The sequence below is a fragment of the Morus notabilis genome, unplaced genomic scaffold (genome assembly GCF_000414095.1).
Source record: "Morus notabilis unplaced genomic scaffold, ASM41409v2 Scaffold1695, whole genome shotgun sequence".
Taxonomy (NCBI): domain Eukaryota; kingdom Viridiplantae; phylum Streptophyta; class Magnoliopsida; order Rosales; family Moraceae; genus Morus; species Morus notabilis.
The window spans coordinates 81016-97984 of NW_010365770.1; the positions used below are offsets into that span (position 1 = coordinate 81016).

The 16969-nt window shown below is 31.3% G+C and overlaps 1 protein-coding gene across 1 annotated transcript; it reads left to right on the forward strand.

Annotated features, from left to right (window-relative positions):
* Positions 1-13200: 13200 nt before the first annotated feature.
* On the forward strand, positions 13201-16157 carry LOC21387973 (60S ribosomal protein L3). Its single transcript, XM_010108561.2, has 6 exons — positions 13201-13238; positions 13674-13771; positions 14443-14553; positions 14702-15006; positions 15204-15613; positions 15703-16157. The coding sequence occupies exons 2-6, from the start codon at positions 13687-13689 to the stop codon at positions 15959-15961; spliced, it is 1170 nt and encodes a 389-aa protein (XP_010106863.2). The 5' UTR covers positions 13201-13238; positions 13674-13686; the 3' UTR covers positions 15962-16157.
* Positions 16158-16969: the final 812 nt, after the last annotated feature.

Consider the following 16969-nt stretch of genomic DNA (forward strand, 5'->3'; position numbering starts at 1 on the left):
GCTTTATAATATATATATATATATATATATAAAAGAGTTCAATTAAATGCTTTCAAATTCTAAAAATAATATTACGGAAAAAAAAAAAAAGGAATTCTGCACACCTTGACTTTCTGGCACAAATGTAGATGGAAGTAGGACAGTTGTGTTGCCGGTGGCAATTTCATAATGGTTTTCCTCAAGCCTTTCTTTTGAAATGTCATAAGGAAGAACTGTACATAACTTTTCAGCTTCCTGAGACCAGTTCTCTTCGTTGTTTACTAGCTGTTGACTTTCCCTAACATCACTTAGATGGTCTTGAACTCGATCTGGATTCCAACATGGATCATATTTTTCCAAGTCCTGATGATCCTCTTGGACATTATTAGCTTTGTCATCCAACTCATCACTTTGAAGGTTGATGCTTTTGCCCATCATAGATTCATCACTTTCCAGTCCCTCATTAACGTTCAAGGGGTTGGAGCATTCACCTACAGTTCAAAGACAACCCATTAGCAAACACCCGAAAAATGTAAAAATACCACGATCAGGCAAGAAGAAAATTAACTTTACCTTCAGAATCTTCTTGAAGAATGGATGAGAAACCATCATTCGAGGTGATTGAACCTACATTGGTAAGCTTACTTGGGCACTCCTCTGCTTCATCAGATTTACCATTACTAGAGTTGCTATTTGTACTCAGCAAGTTGCGCAAATGATCGTCCGCAGTAGTCTCTAAATTCTTATCAAGCGAATTTTCTTCATACTCTTCAACTATGCTACTTTCCTTCTCCACAACAGTGGTGTCAACAACAGAATCCAGGTTCAACACAACATCAGTGACTTCCTCGTTTACAGCAGACTCTGGAATGGTATCTAATTGGCTCCTCACAACAGAATTCCTTCTAAACTGCTTCCTTTTCCCACTAAACATTTCTGTAACTTCTTGGTTACTATGCAAAGCAGGATCAGTTTTTCTTTCTGGAGCTTCTGGCATGGCAAACCCGACATCTCCAACTGGTGACTCCTGAAGGGCCTCATTCTTTTCAGCTTTGCTGCTTGTCAGCTCCTTCTGTTCAACTGCATTTCTTTTGGAGATATTACGTACAGATCGTCTCGCGGGCTTCACATTAACAGGTTCCTGAGCGACCACAGAACTCTGCTCGTTCAAAACCGGCTCTTGTCTTCGCTTTCTTCGCTCATACTTTCCAATGCCTTCAGCAATTTCACTCATTTTGTTAGAGGTGAAATTGCTGCACAAAGCAGGATCTGTTTTGCTTTCTGGAGCTTCTGGCGGGGCAAATCCGGCGTCCATAACTGATGATTCCTGAATGTTCTCATTCTTTTCAACTTCCCTGCTTGTCAGTTCCTTCCATTCAACCGCAATTTTTTTAGAAATATTACCTACAGATCGTCTCGCAGGCATTTCATTTATAGGTTCCTGAGAAACCACAGAACTCTGCTCGTTCAAAACCGGCTCTTGTCTTCGCTTTGTTCGCCCATACTTTCCAATGCCTTCAGCAATTTCACCCAATTTGTTGGAGGTTTCAATTGAAACTTGCCTGGAAGCATTACGAGTAGACCGCCTTGTAGGTTTAGCCACATCAGCTGGTGCTTCTCTTATCGCGCTCATCCTTCCTTCAGTTTCATGAGTTGTTAACTGCTCATCAACGCTAGACAATCTAGTACTACGCCGGGTCCTCTTCGAAGTGCCTTCATGAAGAGATTGTTTCTTTCCATCAATATTTGATTCTATTTCAAAAACCTCTTCTGATTCCATCTTTTTACGAGTAGACCGCCTTGTAAGTTTAGCTACATCAGCTGGTGCTTCTCCTATCGCGCTCATCGTTCCTTCAGTTTCATGAGTTTTTAACCGCTCATCAATGCTAAACAATCTAGTACTACGTCGGGTCCTCCTCGAAGGGCCTTCATGAAGAAAATGTTTCTTTCCAGCAACATTCAATTCTATTTCAAAAACCTCTTCTGATTCCATCTTTTTACGAGTAGACCGCCTTGTAGGTTTAGCTACATCAGCTGGTGCTTCTCTTATCACACTCATCCTTCCTCCAATTTCATGAGTTGTTAACTGCTCATCAAGGCTAAACAATCTAGTACTATGCTTGGTCCTCCTTGAAGGGCCTTGATAAAGAGATTGTTTCTTTCCATCAACATTCGGTTCGATTTCAGAAACCTCTTCTGATTCCATCTTTTTAGATCGCTTCCTGGACTCCTTCAATACCGTTCCCTGATCAATACATTCACCAGCAATAATTTCACTTACCACCCTTCCCTTCTTGCGTAAACCTTTGGGAGGTTCTTCAAGTTGAAGAACAACACTTGGGCATTCTTCCTGAATCTCCAAAACTACTCCACATTCACTGTCATTATCAACTGCATAATTACTCCCGTTAGCCCAAGTTCGAGCCCTTGTAATCCTACTACAATGATCACCAATTAGTCCTAAATCCTCAGTCAAAGCACTTGACTTCTTTTTCTTTTTCATTTTCCCTTTTGAATTCTCAAGGGCCTTTTCGGGTTTAGCCTGATTCCCGACTTCATTATCCTCAAAAGTCCCTAAACTCTTCTCGCTTGTCAACTGTAGCCTAATTGACTTTCTCCTAGATTTATCTACATTTTCCTTTCCCCTGCTAACTCTCTTCTCCGAATTTTCTTCAACTACAACATTAGTACTTTGTGCTCTTTTCCTTTTACCCGCCTTCTTCCCTGCTATTGATTTCCTCTTTCTCCGGCGTTTCTTTTTCGAATCGTAATTTGAGTCTGACTCCTCTACATCCGTACCCACAAATATGAAAGTTTCATTTTCAGGACTAAACCTTACTTTTTTTACCACCTTCGTAACAATCACAGAATCAATTTCATTATCAGCGCTTAAGGTCTTCTCATCTTCCTGTTTACAACAAAAAACATGGAAAGTTTTCAATTTTCTTGTAACTAAAACCTATTTTGGCAGAAATTCTTTCCGACACTTTCTTAGGAAGCAAACAGCATAATTGCAGAAAAAAGAAAAATGAAACCCAGAGAAACTTGGACCGATATCCATGGAAAATTTCAATGTTCTTGTAACTAAAACCCTAAAGAAACATAGTTGTCAGAAATCAAACAAGCGCAGAAAAACTAAAAAAAATAAAAATAAATCATAGAATATCGAACGCTTTCCATGTTCCTGTTTACACCAATAGTCCTGGAAATTTTCAACTTTATCGTTACCAAAATCCTTAAGAAAGAAAATCTTTAAAAAAATTTTCCTTCCCAAGTGAGATTCAAGGGCTGATCATCTTCCTTTTTGCACCAATTCCAATGTAAAAGTTCAATTTATCGTTATCAAATTCTTTGAAGACTTAAAAAACGACAATCTTTAGGAGACAATTTCTTCCGCGGAAGAGATGATAATTTTCTGTCCAATTTCTCGGGAAACAAACACGAGAAGAAAAACGAAACAGGTAGAATTGAATTCGAAGGAGAAGAAGACGAAGAAGAAGAGAACCTTGAGCAGAGAAGAGAGACGATCGGCCATATCACTGTTGGTGAGATTGGCCGGAATTCCATGCTTCTTGCAGAGGGCCTGAAGATTCTTCCTCTTCATTCCATGGAAATCCATTTCCATTTCCGTTTCGAACCAATTCTTCTGGAACTACAAAGAAACGTTTCTACTTTTCTCATCAAACATAAACGTTAATTCTCTCTTTGAGTTTGCTTTTGTTCTCCTTTGTTTGTTTGAAAATCAGTTTGTCAATAGCGAGTTCGTTTTTATTCCTTGTTTTTTGATTTTTTTTGAAATTTAAAATTGGACTGTTTTCCCGCCCTGTTGTTTATCGCTTATTCCGACTCTCAAGAGTGGGTAGAAAGTTTCACATACTCGCGGTTAGGACGGGGGAATTGGAGTTTTGTTGGGGTATAATGGTAATTTGGGGCGACTATTGTAACGTTTGCGAGTATACAAATATGTGACTTTGACCTAAAACGGGGCGAGTAATTTTCTATTGGGGTCATTGCGCGTGTTGAAGAAAACTTTGAGAAAAGGCTTTTATTGGCTGAGGCTTGAATGGATGGAATTACTTTCCTTTTACTCATGTAGTAGTGAAGATAAAAAATATTTTATCTTTATATGCGTTTATTAACACATCTCATTCCATTTTTTACACTTTTTTTTAATAGAAATTTTATTACGAAATTATCTATTAATAAAATTTCTTTTAAAGAAGATAATATTTTAAAAAATACTCATTACACACTCTATCATAAATTTTATTTTTCTTTTCTATTAAATATTGTGTTAATTAGTTGAGTCAAATATCATTATTATTATTTTAGAATATTATTATTTATGTTTTCCTCAAATATTTTACTTATTTATAGAAAGAAAATATATATACTAATTATTTCTTGAAACAAAATAAGTAATGCAGAGCTTTCAAAAAAATTACGTAATGCAGAGATGTTATTTTTCAACTAATGAAGGAGATATTTGATTCATGAATTAGAACTATTTTTTATTTACGTGTATTTTTTGTGAGATAAAATATTATAATAAATTATGAACTATTATTCAAATCATGATTTGAATCCTCCAACTAAACGTCCTCTGAAGATTAATAATGCTCTTTATATTGCAAGCTCTTTATATTGCATGCTCTTTGTTGCGTTTTCTTTTTTTTTTTCCCCAAAATTTTGTATGTGTTTTTTTCATTTTATTTTCTTTACTTTCTTTTTTCAGCTGTTCATATCGTTAATGGCTTAATTGATAATACGGTTAATCTTACAATGCACTAACATTTGTATTGGTTATTTCTATCAATTTTCGATTTGTAATTTGCCATTTACATATCTATATCCTTCAACAACAATAGTAAAAAGATGAACAAAATAAGGTTCGTTCATTTCACCGATTTAAATTTATTATACGAGTTTGCTACAGTAAAAAACTCTCAAAAACAGTCACATCTAACTTTTTCTACTACAGTAAAAAGCTCTCACATAAAGTCACATCTCAACTCAAATTAAAAACTAGAATCAGCGAACTAAACGAAGGCTTCGTTCACTTCGCGGATTCGAGTTTTCAATTCGAGTTGAGATGTGACATTTTCTGAGAGATTTTCACCGTAGCAGAAAAAATTGACGTAACATTTTTCTGAGAGTTTTTTACTGTATAAATCTAAAACTAAAAACTCAAATCGGCGAAATGCACAAAGCCGAAATGAAAGATATGTATACCAATACAAAAGTTAACGCGTCATATGAAAAAGCAAAAAATAATTAAAAAAAGGATAAATTTATTTTGTAGGTGAGTTTAAAAAAAAATAAAAGAAGAATACAATTGAATTGCAGTGACATTTTTAAAATTTTAAGAGAGATGTAATAAGTAGAATAAAAGGTGGCTTAAAAATGTGCATGTAAAAAGTAGAATATGAATAATTTAGTTGTAAGGACTTTTTTAAAATTTTAAGAGGGGTTTAACAAATAATTTATGGGTGATTTAAGTAAGTGTTTGTGGAAAGTAAAAAAATGAGTGTCAATACACGTACCATTTTCGTTTTCTTTGATAAGGGCCATAAGGATAGTATTCATAAATCCCACGTTACAATTCATGTGTCAAAATAATAATAATAATAATGTAATTAAAGCTATATTGTTGTGGAATATAAAGTATATGTGTTTCTTTTTTTTTTCGTTTAAATAGGAAAATGATATTAAAACCGTAGTAGGTGACTATTTATAATTGTTGTTTGTACTACCCTTTTCAAAATATTTGTTTTCTTTAAATTTGAAATAGATTGTATGTGGACGTTTAGTTTGAAGATTCAAACCATTTTCGATTTACGTGTATTTTTTATGAGAGAAAATACTGTAACGAACCACGAATCCATTTTCGATTTACGTGTATTTTTTGTGAGAGAAAATACTGTAACGAACCACGAATCCATTTTCGATTTACGTGTATTTTTTGTGAGAGAAAATACTGTAACGAACCACAAATCATGATTCGAATCAGGAAACGAATCCCTCTACCAAACATTAGGTTGAATCTCGGAGTTTGGGTGGAATGGAGAGAGGTCGTAGGTTGAATTTCGTTTCATATATAAAAAAAAATACATCATATTATATAAAGTAGTGAAATAGCTTACCTTTTTGTAGTTTTTCGCAACTAACTACAATATTTATAGATAAAAAAAAGACCTTGCACTTGTTCTTATACTAATCCAATATGAACTTTTCTTAACTTGGCATACTAAAAAACTCACATGACCAGACGTATGATATAAAAAAACCCAATGTGACGATATGACCATGCGCTGAAGGCTTGAGTCTCAGCTTTGGTTCTAATCAAGTCATGCCTGTCAGGCCTTCTAGCTTTGATAATTAAATTTAAAGTCTCGTTCATTTTACTAATTCAAATTTAAAATTTGAGTTTTGTTATAATAAAAAATTATCAGAAACAGTCACATTTAACTTTTTGTTACAGTAAAAAACTATAACGTGAAGTTACATCTTAACTCAAATCAGTGAACTAAACAGACCTTAAAATACGATAAAATAATATACATTATAGGTATATATTAAACAAAAATGGTATTCATTGATAAAATCCCACATTCACTAAGTGGTAGATCCTATTAAATTAAATCACAATTATCGAATTAACAAAATTCACCTCACGTGAATAACGGAGTTTTTAACTTTGTAAAGATAAATATAAGTCTTTTATATTGAATATATATGTAATATTATCTTACATATATTAGATGTTTATATTGAATATATATTTATCAGTAATAAGTCATACATGAACATTGTCATACATGAACATTGTCTCGTCTTTGCTTCTGACTAGAAGCAAAGCATGACATGTGCCAAGCCTTTTAGCTATGCATAAGGACTACTTGTCGTATGTTATCTCTTCCGACTTAAGTAAGATTTAAGGGGTGTTTGGTTAGAAGATTCAAACCATGATTTGAATAATAGTTCATAATTTATTACAATATTTTTTTTATAAAAAAAAAAACACGTAAATCGAAAATGGTTATAATCACATGATTCTAATATATGAACTAAACGTCTCCTTAATTCTATTTAAAAGAAAATTACAGTCTCATTCATTTCACTAATTTGAGTTTAAAATTCAAGTTTTACTATAGTAAAAAATTCTCAAAAACATTTACATTTAACTTTTTTGTTACAGTAAAAAATTCTCACATAAAATCACATCTTAATTCGAACTAAAAACTCAAATCAGCGAACTAAACAGGTCATACATAACTCGCGGATACACAACCCCCAATTGTTTCATTGGTTGAGTTCACACAGTCCCCAATTGTTTCATTGGTTGAATTCAATTTAACTCAATTCAAAGAGTAAACACAGTTAGAACTCGTGTTTAGTAAACACGCACTTTAAATTATATTTCCCGTTTAAATTAAATTAAACTGTCCAATTAAAAATTTAGCTCCTCCTAAATTTAAACATTCAAATCATTTTAAATCGTAAACTATCCGTAAAAATGTGTTTTTTACACTTATTAAATAAATATTAAAATTTTATTCCTTATTTAAATTAAAATTTTAATTACGCATCTAAATATTAATTTAAACTATAATTTAAATAACAAGGTTTGAATTTTTCTATTCAAATAAAAAAAATTAAATCAATAAAATTTGAATAAGCGAAGCAAACAAAGGCATAATTATTTTAGGGTGTATATGCTAAGCATGGCATTCCATGTGGAGCCTTGCTTCTAGTTACCAGTCCAAAGTTATCTAAAAAAATATCATTTTAATACAAGTCCTAGATTGTAAATTTGCTTTTTCTTTTTTCTGGTACAAAAAATCATTAGTAAAGGTAAAAGAAAAACTTTCGTAACTTTTGAGAGCAGTAGATTTCTGTAATTTTTTTGTGGTCTTCATGTAGGACGAGACTGTAAGGATCGCGCAATCCGATTGTTTCCTATATCTATCATTAATTTTGAATTATAATTTATAATTTTTTATAATATTTTTTTTTATAAAAAATACACGTAAAACAAAAATAATTTTAAATATACTCTTAATGTAAATGTACAATCCAAAATGCCAAATAAACATCCAAGACAAAAATAAGAGACTTTTCCGGTAATTCCTCCCAACCAGTAAATATTTGTAGCCGTAAAGTCCAATTTTGACTATTAAATCTTATTAATTGAAAAAATATACATAATGAAACTGTTTGTCAAAATTAAAGCTAAAATTTAAGACAAACAGATGACAAAGCAACTGTTTCAGAGATATTAATATGCATATCATTTCACATATACATTAATCAAAAGAAAAAAATAATAAATAATTAGTTCATAAATTTAAAATTATAATTTAAAACTATTTTTAATTTACGTGTATTTTTTATGAGAAAAAAATACTGTAATAAATTATAAATTATGATTCAAATCATAACATAAATACACCAACCAAACACACCTTAAATATGTTTAAAACTCGTTATAAAATAATTTTATTTTTATATGAAAATAAAAATAAAAATATTTTTAACCTACATAAATAATTTTTAAAAATACATTTGTTAATTTTATCAAAAAATTATTTTCAATATTAAAAATTCATTAATATCCTTCTCTCTCTGCACGAGAGAAGAGAAAATAAAAATAAAAAATGACTACAAATTATTTTTTATTTATATCCCATTTTACACTAAATTAAAAAATTATTTTCATTTTCATTTTTTTTATCTCTAATTATATCAAATGCCGTTTGAAATTTTTTTTATTTTTTCATTCTCAAAAAACATGAAAAATAAAAGACGCGTTTAAAACTTATTATAAAATAATTTTATTTTTTATATGATAATAAAAATAAAAACGTTTTCAATTTTAAACAGAAATTATTTTTAAAAATATATTTAATAGTTTTATCAAAAAAATTATTTTCAGTATAAAAAACTCATTAATGTTTCTTTTTCTCTCTTTCTAGTCGAGAAATGAAAAAATAAAAACAAAAAATAAAAAACGATTATTTCTCTCTCATTTTATATTAAACCAAAAAATCATTTTTATTTATGTTTTTTATCTTTATTACGTCGAAGGACGTTTTAAAAATATTTTCATTTTTTCATAAAAAACAAAAATGAGATCAATTCTAAACCGACCAAAAAACAATTCTAATTTCAAACACAGCAAATACATCTTATTTACCCTATTCATACAAGAGAATGGATTCAGGACCGAGGAAAAAGATAAAAAAAAAGAATCAAATAAAATAATCTCAACCAAAATTTTCACATCAATATACAGGGAACAAAAGATAGTTGCCAATGATTAACAATGAAAAGTGGAAGTGTGGGAAAAAGAGAGGAGATTAGGGAATGAACCACACAAAACATCAAAGTAATTCCTAAATCATGCATTTCCACAAGCACCAAAATTTTCACATCAATATACAGGGAACAAAGAGATAGTTGCCAATGATTAACAATGAAAAGTGGAAGTGTGGGAAAAAGAGAGGAGATTAGGGAATGAACCACACAAAACATCAAAGTAATTCCTAAATCATGCATTTCCACAAGCACCTAGTGTGCAGTTTTTTTCCCAAATGCAAATAAAACAATCAGAACATATTATAAAACTCTTCTATTGTTGCAGCTTTGAAAAATACCACCTTTATACTGAATGTTGTTATGACAAGAGGGATTTGGCTTTGATAAAGATTATAAACTTTCATTTTTGGTTCCTCATAACAAAAAGATGCCTAAGAAAATCATTTCTAGATTCGGAGCAAGAAAATCATTTTTGCATTGGACAAAAGTAAGCGTCTAAATTAAGAACCATCACCAGTTACCAACATCTAAAAGCGTGCATTAAATCAAAAAACCACAAAAAAAAAAAAAAAACTTGCATGACCTAGCAAAGAGCAAAATCGCAAAGTTTTCAGGGGAAAAAAAATTGCACTATGAATACATACAATAATAACATGGAAGGAGAGAGAGAGTCAGAAATCTCGTGTGGAAAACTTGCCGCCTCATCGCACCAGCTCAGAAGAAAGAGTGGTGCTGCGTTTGCTACAAAGCGTTTTTCATCATTCTCTTTCTCCCATTTTCAAATCAAATATGAATAATAATGTTTTGAACATAAATAAATAATAATAATAATAAAAACAACCAAACACAGGTTTCTTTTCTGTGGAACAAAGAAATCGCTGAGAGAACGAGAGAGGGGTGAGTGAGAGAGAGAGTGGATTTGGGGATGTTATATAGTACTTATAGGGCGGCTTTGCTCTAATTCGTCCCTTCTTTTATTTGTACGAACCCTAGTTTGGCGCTATTGCTTCGAGTCGAGAGACTTTTTTATTTTTTTTATTTGGGTTTATAATTTAAGTTTTATTATAGGAAAAAATTATAAAAAATAGTGATATTTAATTTTTTTATTATAATAAAAAAATTTACATAAAATTACATCTTAATTCAAATTAAAAAGTTAAATCAGTGAACTAAACATGACCTTCATAATTAATATTATGAGATAAAATTATTTTGGTAATCTGTTCTTAAAAAAAATGACTCTTATTTTTTAATAATATTAAAGCACTTTTAAATTTAAAGAAACTGTTTTTTAATATTTTAAACCTCATTTTTCATTAAATTAGTGAAAATAAACACTACGGCATGTTTACTTTGCATTAAAAGAAAATGAAAGTAACGAATGATTCTTTTTTTCATCTAATAATATGTTTATTTATAAAATTAGTAATAGAGATTTTATGGACCCTATATAATATAGGAAATGAGAGAAAAAAATACCAATCTTTACACTCCTTTTTATATTGATTTATTGTCAAAGGGAATAAATGTTAAATTTACTTATCTACTCTTAATGGATTACTATGTAATCAATGATTATTTAATCATGTAAAAAGAAGTATTGTTATTCCTAATTGAGTAATGTTAGGGATACCAACTCAAATCTTAACTTTTGTGCACTAATTTACTCGGTAAAAGAGTTGTCATTTTTTAATTGGTAGATGTTATATATTATTATTAATTGACATAGCAATGTTTTAAACACTTACTAGTGTAAAAATAACATCTCACAGTCACGTGAGTTGATGCATAATAGTTGAGATTTGAGGTCGTGTGCCTAGCACTATTCTTCTTAATTTTAGTAAATATAAGAAATGACAATAAGATTGTTTCCCATTACACAATCTAATAGTAAATAAACACATAAAAAGTAATGAGTTATTCTTAATCATATTATTTTACTTTCATTTGTAATCTCATTATCTTTTTCATTACATTTATTTACGGTTTGGTAAACACACCCAATAATTCGAGTAAAAAAAACAAATAGTTATCCTTATAACAAAACAACTCCAATTTGTCTTTCCAAAAAACGTTGTTATTTTGGGTGAAATGCACCCTATTAGGTATGTCAAAAGACGTGGGGTTTTTTTAGAGAGCTTTTAATTTAAGGATCTGTTTAAAATGTATTCTTAAATCATTATTTTTGATTTTGACTTTTAAAAATTAAATTTATCGTGTGTAAAAAAACATTGTAATATAATTTATTATTTGAGTTTGGATATGAAACAAACGAGCCGTACAAACAAATGTGAGAACAAATAGTGATCAAGATTGGGTTGCTGAGGAGTTTCATCATCAAGAGATGAATGGTGATGACCCGTCTTTGAGGCAACAAGCCCGTTTAGTTCGCTGATTTGAGTTTTTAATTCGAGTTGAGATGTGATTTTATGTGAAAGGTTTTTACTGTAATAAAAAAGTTAGATGTGATTGTTTGTGAGAGCTTTTTACTGTAGCAAAACTCAAATTCTAAACTCGAATCAGCGAAATGAACGGATTAATAGAGATGATGACTTTGCTTCGTTAGAGAGTCTCAAAACTTATTCAGATACACATATGCGTGAAGGTAGTAAAGATTAATTTGTTTGGGATAGTTGTGAAAATGACCTTTTAGGTGACACGAAGTGGGCAGAATAAGATGAAGACAATTAAAAAAACCCAAGTAGGCTAATGACTAAATAGATATACTTTAGCACCCGTATTTATATTTAGTTTTTTTTTCTTCTATTTTTGATGTAAATATATAAATTATTTTTACACCAAAATAATAAAAAAATAATATTTTATTTATTAATAATAAGTTTTAAAAAATAAAATCACTAGATCACTAAATTTCTTATACATTGTTGTTAACTTAAACATTTTTTTTTTCAAAATTATTTATCTAGCATGACATATTCAATAAAATATTTTAACTTTTAAATAAATATATAAAAATGAATATTTTAAATTTGATATGAAAAATAAAATGGGTAGATAGAAAATTAAAGGTGTCTTATTTTCACAACTCAAACTTTTTTGTGAGAAAAAACACTATAGTAAAAACGTTAAATTTAAACTTTTTGTGAGGAAAAACACTGTAGCAAAATAACTTGAATTGTAAAAAGAACAAGGCTTAAGTTTTTAGTATTAAGGTTATTTTAGTAAATTTAGACAACGACATAGAAGCACTTATGCAAAAGCAATCCTAACTTGCTTTTCAATTATATTGTTTGACATTAATTTTTAGAACTTACTAGGCAAAAGTATAAATAATTTATCATTTTGTTTTTAAAAACTATAAAGGTATACTTTGAATTTGAACAACTTATTTCAATTTTTTCCCTCGTGGAGTTTTTGAAAAAAAAAAAAAGACGTGAAAAGACAAAAATACTCTTAATGAAATAACATTCAATTTCATTTTTTAAGGAAATTTATGAAACATGAACTTTCCAAATATTTTATTGAAATTTTATGTTTCTTTTTTTTAATTATTTTTTGTATGTTTAAAATATATTTAAGGGTATTTTATTTTTTTCATTATATTTTTTTATCTATATACTATGCTATGGATAATATTGATATAAGTTTATCAAATTCAAAATGTAGCTTTGTAGTTTCTAAAAGCAGAAGAATAAATTGAAAAAAAAGAAACCGCAAAAGATCTATTTATGTAAGTAATCCCTAATTTATAAATACAATTAGACATCTTCTAAAAAATATATAATTAGAGAAGAAATATACAAATAGGAAAACTATTGGGTCAAAAGAAGAGTGGACATGAAATTGGGGGGTTTTGTGAAGAAACTTAAGAAATACGAGGGTACCCTTACAAAATGACAACTATATAAACCGAAGTAGGGTTTTAGTGATATGCTCCTTTCGTCTCGTTCGTTCGCTCGCCGCATAAGCAACAAGCTCAGGTCTCTCTCTCGCTCTTGTTCTTCTCCGTCTCTGCATTTCCTTTCTCTTAGAAAACCTAGTGATAAAGAAGAAAACGAAGATCTGCGTTTTCATTTCTCTACATTTTCTTGAACCAGAGACTGTTTAGATTTGACGCCCGGTTTTTGTTCAAATTATAGATTGAGACCGACATTTTTCTTCTCTGGATTTTGCTTATTAGTTGAATAATCTCGTTTGTTTCATATTAGAAACGGATTTATGCTTTTGAATTTGCAGTTTTTGCCGCTTTCTTTGTTCTAATGAGTGTAAACTTTCATATTTTTCGTTCCGAAAATTGATTTTTGTGAATCTCATTTTGGTTTCTTTTTTTTACTCTGAAATTCTTATGAAGTATGATAAAGATCAAGTGTTAATGTGATTGTTTCTGGAAAGTGTTAATTTTGATATTTGTATAGGGGGAGGAGGAGGATGTCTCACAGGAAGTTTGAGCACCCAAGGCATGGTTCCCTTGGATTTCTTCCAAGGAAGAGGGCTTCTCGCCACAGGGGAAAGGGTATATATCTGTATCTGTACTCATTTATCTTTTGTCTTTTTGTTCTTCATTTTTACTTTATTTTTTCCTTCGTTAGAAATGATTGTTTACGAAATAATCCTTTGCTCGTGAGACAAGGTTTTCTAATTGTTTAGTTTTTTTTATTAAGAATGATTAGTCGGGAGATGTTTTCAATAAAATTGTAAGTATTTCCAACGGCATTTCTGATAAATTTTTTAATGGTTGAGAAAACTTGGTTTCTTGAGGTTTGTTTATTTTACATTTGATTACTCATTCATTCGTTGTATTTAAGTTCCTGTTTCATCCATTTCTTATGTTTTACTTTTGAAAGAGTGCACATCTAATTTGTAAAGAATGATTGTTTTGTTTTCAATATTTAAAATTTTATATTGGTTGGTTTGGGAAGGGCTGTACATCTAGAAGAATGATTGTTTTGTTTTGTGTTTAAAATTTTTTATAGGATTTGGTTTGGGAGGGATATATAATCATTATGTTCAACAGCATTTGTTTCTTTTCGTTCTTTTTTTTTTTTTAAATGGAAGAGTGGGTTTCTCTGGGTGTGTTGATTTTGCATTTGATCAGTGTATAATATAGATCATTGTAAATATCGGTGTTGTAAGGTGTGAATTTATGTCAATCTGAAAGCGTTGTTGGTTCTTGAACTTGTGCAGTGAAGGCTTTTCCCAAGGACGACCCAACCAAGCCCTGCAAGCTCACTGCGTTTTTGGGTTACAAGGCTGGGATGACTCACATTGTCAGGGAGGTCGAAAAACCGGGATCAAGTGAAGCCCTTTCCAAATTTATATTTTATATTTGCTTTTCACATTTTCTAGTGCTGTTTGTCAGTTATTATGAGCAAATCTATTTGTTGGAAAGTTTTATGTTTTCTATTTTCCTTCCCTCACTGTTTACATGTTTATTTGATGTTAGAGCTTCACAAGAAGGAGACATGTGAAGCTGTGACTGTCATTGAGACACCTCCCATGGTTATTGTTGGAGTTGTTGGGTATGTGAAGACACCACGTGGTCTTCGTACTCTGAACACTGTGTGGGCTCAGCATCTCAGTGAGGAGGTGAAGAGAAGGTTCTACAAGAACTGGTGCAAGTCCAAGAAGAAGGCCTTCACAAAATACTCCAAGCAATATGAAAGTGATGAGGGAAAGAAGAATATCCAGGCTCAGCTTGAGAAGCTGAAGAAATATGCTACCGTTATCCGGGTTTTGGCTCACACTCAGGTACGAAAACTAATATTTCTATTGGATTCTAATATTCTGTGTCAGACTTTTTAAATCTTTAAGTGTGTAGAATCATTATAATTTGCCTTTTATAAAACATCCAGCTGGTGATGGAATTTGTTTGATGTGATTTATTTGTAATTAGCTACATTATGAAATGTTTTTCTGATGTGTGATTGCTTCTTTTGCATATACAGATCAGGAAAATGAAGGGATTGAAGCAGAAGAAAGCTCACCTTATGGAGATTCAGGTAAATGGTGGGACTATTGCCCAAAAGGTGGACTTTGCCTACGGTTTCTTTGAGAAGCAAGTCCCTGTTGATGCTGTTTTCCAGAAGGATGAGATGATTGACATCATTGGTGTGACCAAGGGTAAGGGTTACGAAGGTGTTGTCACTAGGTGGGGTGTGACTCGTCTTCCTCGCAAGACCCACAGGGGTCTCCGCAAGGTGGCTTGTATTGGTGCCTGGCATCCTGCCAGAGTCTCATTCACAGTTGCTCGTGCTGGTCAGAATGGATACCACCACCGTACTGAGATGAACAAGAAGGTTTACAAGCTCGGCAAGGCTGGACAGGAGTCTCACACCGCCATCACCGAGTTCGATAGGTCGGTAACATGACTTCCCAGTTTCTTATGTAGATAGGTGTATATGCTTTGCACGTTCTGTGTGATTGCTAACATGGTTAATGATGCAGGACCGAGAAAGACATCACTCCCATCGGTGGCTTCCCACACTATGGTGTGGTGAAGGATGATTTTTTGTTGATCAAGGGATGCTGTGTTGGACCCAAGAAGAGGGTTGTTACCCTTCGTCAATCTCTTCTCAAGCAGACATCTCGTGTTGCTCTCGAGGAGATCAAGCTCAAGTTCATCGATACCTCCTCAAAGTTTGGGCATGGACGTTTCCAGACCACACAGGAGAAACAGAAGTTCTATGGACGTCTCAAGGCGTAATTTTGCAAACTGGTCTAAGGTTTTGGGCTATCATAGTAAACTAGGCAATTTCAGTTTTAATGCAATTGAGATTCTGTTGGGATTTCAGTTTTGTTTTATTTCAATATATGTTGGTTTGAAGCGCAGAAGATTTTGAACAATTACAACTGCTTTTATGGCTATGAGAATCTATTGGCTTCGTGGAATTTAATTTTAATTTAGAATAATCGAGTTGTTTTGCGTTTTAATTGATTTGATCTTGTTGTGTTGTGTGATTACTTTGAGCCTACTATAGTAATTGAAAAAGATGAAAGTGTTAAACCATATTGTATCAATTTTGGGGAGTAGAATAATTTTAAGTTTTCTTGAAATATGCTTTAGTTCTTAAATCGGCATAAAAAGGCTATGAAAAGAAATGAAAATGGGTCACAAAGAGCATGGTTTTAATTAAAAGAGACGATATTTCTATGAAACAAGTTGAGGAGAAATGAACATGTTTCATTCTGGCATTTGGGTAGTATTTACAAAGGATTGACTTTTCTTCTTTAATTTTTGTATTGTTAAAAAGGATTTTTTATATTGTTAAAAAACCATGTTGAACCGCATTGCTTCAATAAATTTGATGTCCAAATTCTTTCCTATATCAATCTTTGACCTCAAGAATCATACTTGTATAAATATTGGTAGGCTTCTTATAAAAGTTCTGTTTACCAAAGTGATTGCATAAAAGATTCTTAGCTTTTAAAATGTCACATTGCCGTATACAATTTGGTAGAAAATTCTCCAACTCCTGTAGGTGCAAGTAGAAGGAAATCACTCTCTCCTCCTTTTCTCACATTCTATCCGACCTTCTATTCTTCCTTTCCTCTTACCAAACTCACCCTAAAAGGAATCCAAATAAAATTGAACAAGACAAACAATAATCATAATTCATAATGAGAGAATTTTAATAAATAATAATTATTATTATTATAATTATAATCATATTAAGAGAACTCAAGACAGATCGTGTCTGTAGAAACTGAAAAA

Excerpts from the sequence above, each read along its gene's own strand:
- LOC21387973 (XM_010108561.2), top strand. The coding sequence starts at position 13,687 with ATGTCTCACAGGAAGTTTGAGCACCCAAGGCATGGTTCCCTTGGATTT. Across the intron at positions 13,772-14,442 it reads TTCTCGCCACAGGGGAAAGG|TGAAGGCTTTTCCCAAGGAC; the intron begins GTATATATCTGT and ends GAACTTGTGCAG. Across the intron at positions 15,614-15,702 it reads GCCATCACCGAGTTCGATAG|GACCGAGAAAGACATCACTC; the intron begins GTCGGTAACATG and ends TTAATGATGCAG.